A 15,313-nucleotide genomic window follows, 5' to 3' on the forward strand; every position below is an offset into this window, starting at 1 on the left:
ATAACGTACCAAACGCCCTCATACTCATAATTGACATACACGGATGGGTGCAGCAGTGGCTTTATGGACCTCATTCAAAGAAATTCAATGAGTCCCACGGAATTGGGTTCGCCTCTCAAGAACTTGCCAGCCCATAAATATAGTAATAATGATTCATGAGCGAGCAAAAGGCTCCTCCACCATTCCCATGTCACAGAGACGAGACTCTGCGGTGGGTCACATGCAATGCAAAAGAAAGGAAGAAAAATAAGAAGAGATGTGGGGGGGACATCATTCTTATACGCCGTGTGGACTGTGAAGTGGGTAACCCTATTTATTAATTTTTCATGTTCCTATGAATATATATATATATATATACATGTACGTATGTATGTTTGGACTCCCCGCAAATCATAAATTAACCCAAGATTTCCTCTTTCTAATCTTTTTTTTTTTTTTATGTATTTAAGAAAAAAAGTAATTAACAAATAATTGTGCTTATCACATTTGAATAACGAACGAGTAAAATGTGTCTATGTATATATTTGTAATTTTATTTTCAAAAAATTAATTTTAAATAGACAGTATAGTGCTATGCCTTATGGGTAAGTATTTAAAAGATGTTTTTATTTTTGTATTCAATGCTCAATTCTTTGATTTGTAGAGAGCATTTATTTTTCTTTCATTGAAATTTGTTTGTTCTTTTACCATAATTGCATTTTTTTCCTTTTAAGTCATTCCTCTCTCTCTCTCTTACCACTTGGGGAGGTTTGTCCCTTTGAGGAGGGGTGGTAAAATTAGATTCGAAATTAGCAAAAAATAACCTATCTACAAACTGGTTAGTCTGAGCTCAACTCGTTTAATAAATGGTTTAAGCGAGTTTGGGTTTGGTACCTGCCGGTGATCCGTTTAATTTGATATATATATATATATATATATATATGTATATATTATGTTTTAAAAAATATTAATTAAAGAGATGTACTATTTTCTACATTTTATATTTTTTTTGTTAAAACATCAATAAATAAAATAAAAGAGTCATGTTTTTTTTTTTTTTTTAATCTATTACTTTATGTGAAATGTTTTAATAATTTTAATAAATAAATTATATTTTTAAATGAGTTCTTACAAATACTCATTTATGACTCATTTATTAAATGAGCGGATTTAAATTTATATGTTTGTCACTCGTTAGTAAATGGGTTAACTCGAACCCATTTAACTGCTACCTATTTACGACTCGTCCAATCCTGACCTTCTTAACCTGTTTTTTGTCACCCCTATTTTTGAGTACCATTTGCATATAAGGTGAAGAACGCATATTATGGATGCCAACTTGTTTACAATTTTATATTAGCTTATGCAAATTTACACTTGGTAAAATATAAATTATCACTATTTTGACTTTTGAGTGTGCAATACATCCTTTACTTCAAAGTAAATGATTGAAACTAAGATTTTAAACGTCACATCATCATTTATAATATTGTGTTTCATTAATGTGTTCACTGTATCATTAGTTTATTTTCTTGATTTCAAAGTAAAACCATCTACTTGTAGATAAATTTATTTTATTTCCTTCAATATGTTTTCTATGAACATTACGCAAGCAAAAATTATTGTCATTACATAATAATGTTTTACAAAGTGCATAGATGAAAGAAAAGTAAAAAAAACACTCATCAACTTTTTTTAGCAGATTGATTTTAGCAATTAGTTAAGTTTTGATGTTAATTTTTAATAATTTTAAATTTAAAAACTCAAAAATTCTAACTAGCCATAAGAGGATTTTATTTTATATGATTAAATAAGCAATTTTTGTATTAATATAATAACTTACAACATTAAATCGTGCCTCCAATATTTGATTTTTTCAAAAATTGTCAATAGTTCATGACACAAAAAAAACTAAGTAAACAAAATTTAAGAAATGTGTTAATTAAAGAATATAATTATTAGATTAGACCGGTAAACAACATCGTATTTTAGACAATTAGTGGTATGACATTGAAAAAATTTATTATAAATTAATAATAATTAATTGGAATGACCCAAAACCTAAGTACTTAATTGGTGAGACATCCTCACTCCATAATTTCCCACCAAGGAAGGAATGTGTAGGAAAATAAATTAATGATTTTATTATTTTTAAATTAATTGTTCGAGACTAATTGTTTTACATTAGAAAAGAATTGAACATTTTTTTTATTAATTGACCTAAACGTTAGAAAACTCAAAAGTCTAACTATTCAATTGATCAAATTGTCTAAATTTGGCAACTTACTAGTATTTTTTTTTTTTTACATTTAAACATAAGTATATTATTAATTTAAATTATTCTTAAAATAAATTTACTTTCTACATTAAATTCAATGATATTGTGTGCATTACTAATAAAAAATTATTTACAATGACATTTAAAATTTATTTGTTTGCTTACATCCTCTATTAATTAAAGAAATCATAAATAGTTTTTAATTCAATCATATTTTCTTAAAATATCCTTAATTTTCATGTATTTTTAATTAAAATATTTGGTGTATAACTAACTAAATAAATCAAATCGATTTAATGGAAGGAACCTTGTTATTGGCTCCCTCCAAAATAATATTTTTTATTTACTCAATTTATTAATTATGAAGTTACATGCTCATAATTTTTTTTGATTTTATTTCAATTAAATTTCCCACCAAAATGACAAAATTTGTTTTTTTAAAAAAACCCAAAATAAAAAAAATAATAAATTTAATTTTGTTCTAACAAAATATACTTAGGATTTTTTCTATTTTAGTTTTTGTTGCTAGGCAGAAAGTTTGACTTTGAGAAATATATTGTAATAACGTAGTTTCAAAATAAATGATTTTCAATTAAGAAGAAAAGAATGGAAAATATAAATTTAGATAACAAAGATAATTCCAAAATAAAAAATGAAAAAGTGTAGAAAAATAAAAAACAAAATTGTAGAATATGTTTAAAGAAAAAAAAATACAAAAAAGTTGAAAAAAGAGAAAGCAGAAAAGGAAATGGACGAGCGGGGTCCCCACCGAACGCGTGACTTGCCACCAAGAGAATAAAAAATAAATCCACGTGTAATTCAGATCTGTAACCACGTGTCTCCTCGAATTACTGTTCATGCGTTCGGCCCCACCGAACCGAAGCCCTCTGTAACCCACCCCCTACTTTTCAAAGTGGGTGAGACATCGCCCGTTGGCTTCAGTTTTACAGCAGAGAGAGAGAGAGAGAGAGAGGGTCGTCTTTCTACGAGCATGAAAACCCTAGCACCCCCCCAAATTTCCTCTTTTGACCGTCTCGGTTCACATGGGTTTATTTCTCCCAGTTGGGTTTTTACTGTCAACCCAGTTTTGAATTCTCTCTGCCATGGCGGTCTCCGACGTGGAAGCTGTGCTGGAGTTTCTGAGGAAGAATGGCTTTTCGGAGGCCGAATCAGCTCTCAGAGAAGATTTTTTTGAGAAAAGTGAACTGGGTTGTTTTGATTTCGAGAGGTTCATGTTTCCGATGGCGCCGGCGCCCCCGCCGTTGAGGATTCCAGCCACTGGTCGGCTATCAGAGACGAATTCCAGTTCCGATGATGAGTTCGTGAGCGTAGATTCTTCTGCCAGTGATGCGTATTCTTCAGGTAGTGGTTGTAATTTTTTCCTTCTTTGGAGTTTAATTGATTGGCTAAGCAGAATTTGATTTTATTTGGTTAAGGAATCTTCTTTGTGTGCTTTGATGAGAAATCATTGCTTGTGGATAATTATTTCGTGTGTGTGAGTGTGTGTGTGTGTGTGCGTGCGTGTTTTTTTTTTTTTTTTTCCCCAATGGTGATTTCACTCCTTTTCTGCATGCATCGCTATTGATCTGCTGGAAATGCTCAATAATTTCAATGATCGATTCTTCATTTGGAAATGGGTTGTGAGATTATGTGTAGAAGTCACTTGTGAATTTATAATTCTGCACACTCTCGTCTTTTGTTGCTTCTGCAGAATTCACTAATCCATATGGGCGTCGCTCTGCAACTCAGTTCACTTCTGAAACTTCATCAGATAGATTATCTGAATTTGGGACAGCGCGCGATTACCCCGATTTTGATATGCAAAATGATCTGCACTGGTATGGTGATAAAGATGAAACTTACTTAATGCCTCCCTCCTACGGTGAACCAGACTTCCTTGGCTGTCCAAGTGAGGACAAGTTTGTCATGACTTCAGAAACCGTGAGGAAATTTGAAAACCCATTGATTTTGAGTCATAAATTGGAAGAATTTCATACATTGTCAAGTATGAATTATTTAGACGACTTGTGTCTTTACAATAATAACTCCAAGAATAATGGAAATGAGGTTCGAGTGACAGATTATTATCAAATGAATGAAAAAACCCAACCGAAAGGTGTTGAGGGGGAACTGGATGATTCCTCTGCTTATACTTGTCTGGGTTTGAACGATCAGCAGTTTAAAGTTGTGGGGAAAAGCCCCACAGAGTGTGATTCAGTTTCTAAACAGAGAATAAACGAGAATTCTAATTACTCCATCAAAAGGAGTTCCACAAATGATTGCATTGGGGAGTTTAAAAGGACCCCTGAAGCCCATGATCAGGTCTATGAGAAAGATTTACAGCTAAATAGAAATGGTGGTTATGATGTCAAAAGCGGTAAAGAATTGGTTGAAGAATCACTTGAGCTTGAGGCTGGTACGGATGAAGAGGATGTTGCTGCAGATGAACTTCCAGTGTGCAATCCTTCTGAAGATGAATATGAAGTATTCAATCTAAGAATCATACACCGGAAGAACAGGTTTGTCAGACTTAGTTTACCTGCTGAATTTTGTTGTTGCTGTTGTTCTAATACTGGGTGAGGATTGAGGAATAATCATGGTTCGAATGTGGCTTTCTAATTTCTATATTGTTAGGATTTTGATATAGCATTAGCAGCTTTTTAAAAAAAGGATTTTAATACCAATTAAGTATTCAATCTAAGAATCATACGCCAGAAGAACAGGTTCGTCAGACTTAGTTTACCTGCTGAATTTTGTTGTTGTTATTGTTCTAATACTGGGTGAGGATTGAGGAATAATCATGGTTCTAATGTGGCTTTCTAATTTCTATATTGGTAGGATTTTGATACAGCATTAGCAGCTTTTTTTTTTTTTAAATATTTTTTGGATTTTGATACAACATTAGCAAGTTATTGTTAGTTTGTTAGCATATAACCTCTTGGCTTTGTTTTCACTTGGAATAATTAGTCTTGCCTCTTGTAAATATTTTGCCCATTTTATTGTTTCTTAGATGGATCTTAAGATTATTTGTGCTCTTCTATTTCTTGATTAATATTTTAAGCTTTTGTATTGCAAGTTAATTTGTAGCAAACAGTTGTACTCATGTGGTTGTACCATCCCAGGACTGGATTTGAAGAGAACAAGGATTTTCCTATTGTTCCGAACACAATTGTCGGTGGCAGATATTATGTTACAGAATACCTAGGCTCAGCCGCTTTCAGCAAGGTTGTTCAGGCCCATGATCTTCATACAGGAATGAATGTTTGCCTGAAGATCATAAAAAATGATAAAGATTTTTTTGATCAAAGCTTAGATGAAATCAAACTGTTAAAGTTTGTGAACAAGCATGATCCTGCTGATGAACGCCACATTTTGCGTCTTTTTGACTACTTCTATTTTCAGGTATGCGCTTGGAAAGTTGGGAAATAATCTTGGATAATACTTCTATCATCCTATGACTTTAGTCCTCCAAGAACTGTAGCGTTGTTATGAAATATATCATAATTTCCCTGTGACAATTTTCTCCTAGTTTCAAGGAAAAATTCTTCCATTGTTCACATATACACTGCAGTACTTCAGCGTTCAAATATTAAGATTGCTCACCATGAGTTTGTTGGAATTGCTACGTGAATATTCCCAGTTCATATTCTCTCATATATGGCATTTTCTCCCAATTTAACAATAGAATTTAAATTTTGACTATGATATATGGCCTACATTGAAACTTGTGTTCTTAGCAGTTTTGCTGTTATGTTGTGATAATTCACATGTGGTCATAATGTGGACGTCTAATATGTAACGAATGAAGAGTTGATTTTATTTGGAGTCTTTTGTTTTTCATTTTTTTTTTTTTGTTGTGTAAATTTTGCTCTTTTTAAAAAAAAAAAAAAAATTTATTTGGAGAGGGAAAAGTGATATAAATTTTATTCTGAAATCTATTTACTACGTCCTATAACTTTCATAGCTTGGATTCCCTGATGACTAGTATTTGTATACTGATTTATTGCCTCTCAATGTGGGACACTAGGCCCATTACTAATGTTTTCACCCTGAAATGAAAACTCTGCAGGAGCATCTCTTCATTGTTTGTGAACTCCTTCGGGCAAACTTATATGAATTTCAGAAATTCAATCAAGATTCTGGTGGGGAAGCATATTTTACACTGAGCAGGTTGCAGGTTTGTTTAATTCATGTTTTTTCCCCCTCTGGATTTTGTTTCTTGTTTGTTTTGTTTGGTTTACTAGTATTTAAGGTTTGCATGTTTTATATTTTTGTGATCTAAAGTTGTCGACTGGAATATTAGTTTTGCTACTTTTAAATTGTACTTGGCTAACATATTCACTTTTGAATTAGGTTACAATCCCTCTTTATTAGTTGGTAAAATGTAAAAAGTTCCTATATTTTTAATTCTTTCTTCAAAATGAAGAATGATGCACATAGACACACATGGGCACATATTCAAAAGTAAAGAAAGAATGGCAATGTCAAAGGCTCCACTGTTAAACATTATGGGTTTGGAGAACCTGTTCCGTTCATGAGCCGAAGTTGTGACCTGGAACACTAGTGGGGAAAATTTTAATTGTACTTGGCTATCTTCTTCACTTTGAATTAGGAAGCAATTTCCCTCATTTTGTTAGTTGGTAAAGGATGCCCTGTCATTTATTTCTTTCTTCAAGATGAAGGAGCTTGTGTGCGTGCACACACTGAGCATCATGTTCCCATGCCATGCGGAGACGTTAGGGAATGCACATTGTAGAAAGTTTACCTCTGCATTTATTTAAGATGTTCCTGTGATCTAAGTGCGCACCATCAAGCTATGGATGCTGCATCCCCTCCATTACCAAACTTTGTCTTTATCTATATGGCTAACTTTCAAAAGCATCCTTCCTATTCTCATCTATTTTCTGATCTTTCCGTTCCATAACCTCCAGTCAATCAAGATGTCAATGCTGTCATTGCAAAAGGTGGCAAACTTAAAAGCCTATTTAGTTGTGGTAAACAGCGTCTGTTTTTCATTTTTAGCTCTCTAAAGAATTATATCTACTTATTTCCTCTTTTGCTAACATTTATGTGTAAAACTTGAAAAACAATGAAATGATGTTTTCAACCCCTATACAAATATTGGAAAATTAGGCCACAAGGTGGCATTTTTTGTAATTTTCTTGGAAAATTGAAAATGAAAAATGAAAACCATCTTCCACAACTAAATAGTCCCCTGGCTTTCACTTCCAGGAGAACCATTCTCTGGCATTGGCAGTAGTAGTCAATTTGACCTCTAGAACAACATGGCAAGCTTTTACCATCATCAACCAACATTAGCATCTCCATTTTTGATTGCTAAGTGAACCACCATCATTGTCATAAATGTCATAATTGTGAGGTTGGGATTTCTCTTTTTTCAATTCAGTATTTAATTATGAAGAACTTCTGCTGATAGGAGAGAATGCTGCAAGTAAGAACAGCTCATGTGAGATATTACTCTTAGATATTGTTGCTCCTTTTCCCAGGTTATAGCTCGGCAGTGTCTGGAGGCATTGGAATACTTGCATCAATTGGGAATAATCCACTGTGATCTAAAACCAGAAAATATACTTATCAAAAGTTACCGAAGATGTGAGATAAAGGTTATCGATCTTGGAAGCAGTTGCTTTCAAACAGACAACTTATGCCTATACGTACAATCTCGTTCCTACAGGGCCCCTGAAGTTATTCTTGGCCTACCATATGACCAAAGGATTGACATTTGGTCGCTGGGATGTATTTTAGCTGAGCTCTGCTCCGGGGAAGTATGTCCTAGTCTGGATTTGTTTGTTCATTAAAGAGCCATAGTTACTAGTTCCATCCTGCATAATTGATTTTCAAGAATCCTCAAGACTTTGAATCATATTATATTGTGAATTTTATTTTTTTGTTGGCTGCCAATTTTGTGAAATGGTTCCTTTAGAAGAAATTAATTTCTCATTTATTCTGCATCTTTATGTTTCAAGCAGGTTCTTTTTCCAAATGATGGAATTGTGATGTTGCTTGCACGCATGATTGGGATGCTTGGCCCTATTGACCTGGATATGTTAGTGATGGGACAGGAGACGCACAAGTACTTCACAAAGGAATACGATCTTTATTATATGAATGAGGTTATTTATATTTTTTTTCTACCTTCTTTCAATGTGAGAAAAGAAAATAAGAACTTGATGAAAGACACTCACCTCTCCTGAGGTTTGATAAAGAGACAGAGACCTCTCCTAAGGTTTCAAAAATATCAGAGACCTTCTCTGAGGTTTCAAAAATGCCATAAATCTTTGATGAGGTTTGTCCAAAAGACAAAGATCTCTCCTGAAAAAACTTGTCTTTTTGCAAAATATAAAGGGAAGTTTGTGTCGTTTTAGCAAACCTCAGGGGAGTTCTTTGAAATTCTGGAAACCAAAAGGGAGGTTCCTGGAAATTTTGAAAACTTATAAGTCATTGACTTTTTGCCAATCCTTGGGAGAGGTTAGTGTCTTTTGCCCTTCATATTATATGCGGTCCAATTAAGGGGGGAAGATGTGAAAGTTTTGCTTAGCCTTAAAACAATGTTGTTTATTGGGGAGTTTTCATTTCCCTACCCATCTACTGAAAGGGCCAAATGGCTCAAAACCAGAAAGGCCAAACCCACCGCTCAAGTATAGTATACAGAGATGCAACTTTACACATTGTCAATTACAGAAGAAATATACCTAAGTTTGTTTGCTGAATGGACTTCCTGCAGAGAGAAAGATTAACTCAAGTATGCTTCCTCTTCCTCGTCAACCTATAATTGATGAATCCACATCCCTAACTCATAGCACTATTTATTATGCATTATAAATTAACAGCTGGTACTAGGAATTTTGATGCTTAATAGTTTATTCCCCAACATTTCTATTCATATGTGGAATTCCACATTCAGGAGGCCAACCAACTGGAGTACATTGTCCCAGAGGAGCCCTCATTGGAGGACCACTTGCAGGTTTCTGATACTGGGTTTATAAACTTCATTAGAGACTTGCTCGAGATAAATCCCCAGAGGCGCCCTACGGCAAGAGAGGCACTTGAGCACCCCTGGCTTACCCATCCCTATGACTCTGACTTTAGCTGAAACTGAGGGACAATTGTTTGGGCATATTGATTCAGTCTGCATGAGGCTGGAATATCTTTTTCACACCACCCAGTTCTGATTGTCGTACATGTAATTAGGGCAACTGTGCTTTGGTGTATATTTTTTGTCTGCGATTAATTTTTTTGTACAAGAGTTGTGTCTACTTGTTTTTGTTTCTTTTTTTTTCCCTGCCATTTTTTTTTTTGTTGAGGGGAAGGAAGAGGTTGGAGATGGGATTGTACAAACCGATTGATTGGATAACAAGGAAAATATATAGCCATCAAGTCCTGATTGAAGTTTTGGTTAATTTTCCATATATGCTTGAATTGCAAGTCCAGAAGCGAATCATGCAGGTCCATGGATAATGTCTTGCAGGATTCATACAGGAGCGCAAGAAAGTAAGCATGAGGTTTATAAAATACTGCTATGCAACCAACGTTCATTTAGATCGGGCTTGGCTTATTAATAGTTATACCAGCCTAGCTACAAAACAAAATAAGTTGTAACCAAATATTAAATTGTAACTATTTTTTGGTCTTTGATTCCTCATGGTATGTATATATAGACATAGCCTTGATAAATAAAATATACAGATTACACAGCAAGTTTTCCATTGTTGTCAACATGGGTCTCTCATAATTTGTTCAAAATTGTCATTAAGTCACTTAATTTTGTCATTTAAAATGGAGGACTAAATAGAATTAATCAGTGTAATTATACATGCTAATCATATAATATTTTATTTTATTTTATTTCATTCTTAATTTCTTTTATGGGTATGTGAGTTGTCTGCACTTTAATTGACACTTTTAATAGGCTGGAATATTCATTTAAATCAATTGGTTTTGGGCTTTATAATGAATTATCATACTAGTAATCCCTCCTTGTTTGTACACGTCTATGGTTGAAGTTGAATGATAAGTCTAGTATCATAGATTATGATGACAGACAGTGTTTGTTCTAATGATGAGATTATAAAATGTGCGCTAATAGAAATAATGAACTATCTATCATATATTTATTTAATACTAATTTTAGTATTAACTTGTATCAGGATCCTTAATCATCCCAGACAACTGTGGATCCTTTTAGTATCTTCTTCATTATTATTGGCAAAGCCATAAAATATCTCTATAATACAAGGTTGACCATATCCCTCAAAAATTGACTAATGCTCGAGTGCTTTGCCGTTTCATATGGTGGCGTACAATTTAGACCCGCAAAGTGCTCAGACATTTCCAAAAAGACAGACAAAAATAGATATATCATCATTACTTTTGTCCAAAATAAAAACATTCTGCTTACTTTTTTCAAATAAAACATTCTAAACTGATTACTTAATTGAGTCCTCTCGACTCCAAGTTGCGATCTCACCGCTCATCACTAGCTGGGCCCACCAACCGTGGGTCCATTGCCACGTGGCATCATCTGGGTAAAGGTCTCAACATGCGTCATGCACTCGATGACTGACTCACTGTTCCGGGTGAGAAACTCACCGCTACCTTCAGTCGCCTGGAGTGGTTCACACGGACCCATCGCCGACGCGGGTTATAGCACCACCTCCTCCCGCGCGTGGATTTCGTGTCTATTTTACTCCCTCTATGAAATCGGGATTTCTTTGGACAAGGTCCGAAGAGGCGACGATTGTCTCTTCTGATTGGCGGATTCAATCAATTTTGGCATTTTGGGTTTGCCGCTTTTGTCCTCCAAAATTCTATTCTCCCACCCTCCTCCGCGCGCGTGCTGCCCAGACGCTTCCTTTGCCTCATCTCCATGATTAAGAGGGGGAAAAAAAGAAGAAGAAGAAAGGTAACATAAAAGCAGAGTGAGAGATTGGGTTAATGATTGCTTCGGAGGAGCCGTTGATTCGTCGCCGGTGGGAAGAGGACACGTTAAGGCCGTGCGCACTCTAGTCGCACTCTATCCTTCGCCGCTGCGGGAGGTGAGGAGAGGATAGCTGATGGCCGAGTTGGCCCAGTCGGAGGTCTACGCTCCGGCGCCGATGCCACTGCAATTGTGGCGAACAGTGTTGAACTGGTTGGCGTTCTTTTTCCAGATCTTCGTTCAGATCCTCAGGGCCAGGCCTTCGGTGGCGCAGGTTCTCTCTTCCTCGTCTTCTCTTCCTTTCAAGCCTTTACCTGTCGTCGAATTGCCGGAGCAAGAGCCGCCGGCCGCAACCCTACAGATCACCGGCAGTAGTGACGACGACACTGACGCCGATGACGGCGATCGTCTGCGTCTGCAGAAGCTCACGGTAGTGCTCTGTTCACGCCTTCTTGTTTATTCTTTTTTAATTGGGACATTTTTGGATCTAATGTTCAATGATTGAAGTAAAAGATTTGATTAGTGGAGTTATATATGTTGATTGATTGTGTGGATTGAGGGATCAAAATAGTCTGATTGGAAGTTGTCCTCTGTGTGTTTGTACGTCTTTGAATTATTTCGGACAGTGGTTCGCCCGTATTGGGTCAACGATGTTCTATTCTCTTTCCTCCGTGGAAGGTGGTGTTTTAAACTGTATTTCTCATTTTCTGGGATAGCAGGGGCAAAAAATTAGTTACATTTAGAGGGAAAATGTTCTTTTTCTGGGAAGTAAGGGGATTATTCGTAACTTCATATACAGTTCTTTAGGTAGAAACTGAAAACTGTAATTTTTCCTCTAAAGCAGAGGGTTTGTGTCACCCGAGGAAACAAACAACGCAGGGTTACTAAGACTTAGCTTCTAAAGCTTAACAGCACTAGCACAATTGAACTTTACATAAGAAAATAGCTTAGGTGCTTCATCGAAGCTTTTGAAATGCTTTTAGGAACATGTAATTCTCTCATTGCTCAATATCGCTCATTCTCTAAATAGGTGTTTTTGTTTATGAAAGCTTCAGATGTGACTCCTAGTACAAACTAGGAAAGTAGCCTAGTCATCATGCGGAAGCTTTTATAGAGTAAGGACTATACCAATAGTAACAAGCTTTAAGTCTCATTATGTGGAGTTGGTTACATGAATTCTTTTCAGCTAATTGACCTGATTAAAAACATTTTCCTCCTCTAACTTAAAAGTTATTCAATCCTTTCTCAATACCTCAATTTTGGTTATTTTATGTCATGATTTTATATAACAGCCGCAACTGTTATGTAATGCTGTTACATAACGGTTTTTTGGGTTATTGATATTGTTACAAACTACGAAATTGGTAGGAAGAAAAATCATGGCCGTAGCAGTTGTTACGGACTGCGACTGTCATGTAAAGGCAGTTATGACTGTTACGTAACTACTTATGCAATTTTTTTTTTTTTTAAAAACTTTTTCTTCTCACTTACCCCCCTTTCATAAATCATTCTCAATATACCATGTGGCGGGTGGGGGAAAGATTATAATGAGGATGATAATAATACAAAATTTGCTATTTTTCTAAATACTCACAAGAGACGCATTAATTAACAATTTGCAAATACTAACTTGTTAGGGTAATATTTTATTTTAATAATATTAGTAATTTGATATTTATGTTATATATTTTTCAACTTCAACCTTTTTTCTTTTCTAGTTATTTTATATTTGTATTATTTATATGTCCTATGTGTTTAATAGATTAATGGAGTGTATAATGTATTTTGTTTTATAAATTAATTTAGCACACAAGAATTTACCGAACATAAGAACAATGTATTTTGTTCTATCAATGGTGGTTTAAAATAAATGTAAACTTCTTACCGTTACCAAACAACTTAGTTGAACTAAAGGATCCAAAAACACTAAAACTCTCTCTAAGAAGGGTTAAAAACTTAAAATATGCAAGTATACTGATATGCACAAGGTTGTGCGTGCTTGAAAAAAATTCTTAGCTATTACACCCACTTCCTGTTAAGTAACATCAGCTACCCCCGCTTCTTGTTACACCTGTTACTGTTACGCTATGTTACCTATTACTGCAATTTAAAACCATGTTTTAGGTCTACCCCTTCCCCTTTTAATACTAGAAACAATAAGTAACTCCCGCTTCCTCAATACTTGCTTACTAGGCTTGCGTTGCAAATGCCCAAACAATCTAAACACCCCCTCCCTTATCTTGTCTTCACTTGGCGTTATGGTAGTTTATTGTGTATATATTTGTTCCTAAATTTATTTTTTAATGTTATACCACTCATCCACCTTAACAGTTGCATTTTGACAACTTTTACTTTTTGTAAATGTTTATTAGTTTTCCAACATTCTAATCCATAAAGCATGACTGGTCTTTATAGGCGTCTTATAGAGCTTTCCTTCTAATTTTAATGGTATTCTATAATAGCACAACATGCTTGACGCACTCCTCCATTTACCCAACCTATTCTAATTCTATGTATTACATCCTTTTCAATTTCCCCCGCCGCTTGCATAATAGATCCAAAATATCGAAATCTACTAGTGCTATTAATTTCTTGATTATCAAGTTTAATCTTCTATCCAATACTCCTCATGTTACTGAAGTTACATTTCATATATTCTGTCTTATTCCTATTTATCCTAAAACCTTTAGACTCTAATCCTATGTTTGGAGAAGTCTTGGATTTGGATTTATATTGGATTTAGATAAGATATAATATAAAATTATATTTAAATTTGTCCAAATCCACTCAAAATCAAATCCAATATCGAAATCCATACTCTCAAACATTGTGTAAAATGATTCTCCAAAGTTCTAACTTAGATTCCACACAATTCCTACTTTCATCTATCAAGACAGTATCATATGCAAACAACATGCATCAAGGGATCTCCTTTTGGGTATTCCTAGTGAGTCCATCAATCACTAAAATAAAAATAAGGGCTCAACGTAGAACGTTGATACACACATATTGTGATCGGAAATTCTCTAGATTCTCCTCCTATAGTCCTAACGCTAGTCATTATTCTATCAAACATATCCTTAATAACCTCAGTATATCTACTGTAGGCTTCTTTTTCTAAAACTCATCGAAGAATTTCTCTAGGTACTTTATCATAGGCTTTCTCTAGGTAAATAAAAACCATATTCAAGTCCCTCATCTTTTCACTTAACTTTCCCATTAATCTAAAGGATAAATAACTTCTTTTGTGGATCTCTCAAACATAAAACTAAATTGGTTCTCTAAAACTCTCGTCTAGTCTTATTTTTTGTTCAATTACCCGTTTCCATAGTTTTATTGTATGACTCATAATCCTAATTCTGCATAGTTATTACAATTTTGAATATCGCCTTTATTTTTGTATAAAGGTATTAATGTGCTTTTCCTCTATTCATCTAGTTTTTTTCTTGGTTTTTATGATAGTTTTGAATAGATCATTTAACCATTTACTTCCTTTATACCCTAAAAATTTCCAAACTTCAATTGGTTTGTTATCTAGTCCTATAGATTTTCTCACTAATCATCTCTTTTAAAGCCATATTAACTTCAAGGACTCCAATTTTGCGAATAAATCTCCTATTTTTAGTCTTTTCCTCATTTGTCCCTTCCAAGCATAAGCTTTCAGTTTGGTATTAAACAACTTAATAAAGTATTTCCGCCACCTCTATTTTATGTATTCTTCTTTGATTAAGACATTATCATTTTTGTCCTTTATACATTTTATATTACTTAAATCTTTGCATTTTCTTTCTTTAGCTCTAGCAAGTTTATAAATGTAGTTTTTTTCCTCATTTTGTATCTAATCTAGTATATAAAATATCATAAGCTTTATGTTTAAATTTACGAATAGCCTTCTTTTTTTTTTTGCATTTTTTATGCCTCCTTATAATTTTCATGATTTCTGTTTTTCTACAACTTTGCCTTTTTTATATGGTTATACCAGTTTCTTTTTGTCTTTACGGCTTTTTGAACATCTTGATCCCACCGCCAACTTTCTTTATTGCCTGAGTATCTTCCTCTAGATTTGCCTAAAACCTCCTTTGCTATCTTTATGATAGGATTAACCATTCCATTCCATA

The 15,313-nt window shown here is 34.3% G+C and overlaps 2 protein-coding genes across 3 annotated transcripts in view; both read left to right on the forward strand.

Moving 5' to 3' along the window:
- The first annotated feature begins 3,171 nt into the window (after positions 1-3,171).
- On the forward strand, positions 3,172-9,667 carry LOC131165694 (serine/threonine-protein kinase ppk15-like). Of its 2 annotated transcripts, XM_058123696.1 has the most exons (7): positions 3,172-3,619; positions 3,969-4,776; positions 5,380-5,659; positions 6,327-6,434; positions 7,765-8,043; positions 8,248-8,391; positions 9,183-9,667. In XM_058123696.1, exons 1-7 carry the CDS (start codon positions 3,361-3,363, stop codon positions 9,369-9,371), a joined length of 2,067 nt encoding a protein of 688 aa, XP_057979679.1. In that variant the 5' UTR covers positions 3,172-3,360; the 3' UTR covers positions 9,372-9,667. The 2 variants fall into 2 exon arrangements, with proteins under 2 accessions (XP_057979679.1, XP_057979680.1); XM_058123697.1 differs by lacking the exons at positions 3,172-3,619; positions 3,969-4,776; positions 5,380-5,659 and having other exon boundaries at positions 6,412-6,427.
- Positions 9,668-10,991: 1,324 nt separating this feature from the next.
- The window catches only part of LOC131165695 (uncharacterized), a 35,496-nt gene continuing 31,174 nt past the window's right edge, over positions 10,992-15,313 (forward strand). Inside the window, exon 1 of the mRNA XM_058123699.1 lies at positions 10,992-11,625. Within this exon, the coding sequence (XP_057979682.1) occupies positions 11,332-11,625 (294 nt within the window). The 5' untranslated portion in view covers positions 10,992-11,331. The remainder of the gene's footprint in view (positions 11,626-15,313) is intronic.

This window comes from Malania oleifera, chromosome 10 (assembly GCF_029873635.1).
Source record: "Malania oleifera isolate guangnan ecotype guangnan chromosome 10, ASM2987363v1, whole genome shotgun sequence".
Lineage (NCBI taxonomy): Eukaryota > Viridiplantae > Streptophyta > Magnoliopsida > Santalales > Ximeniaceae > Malania > Malania oleifera.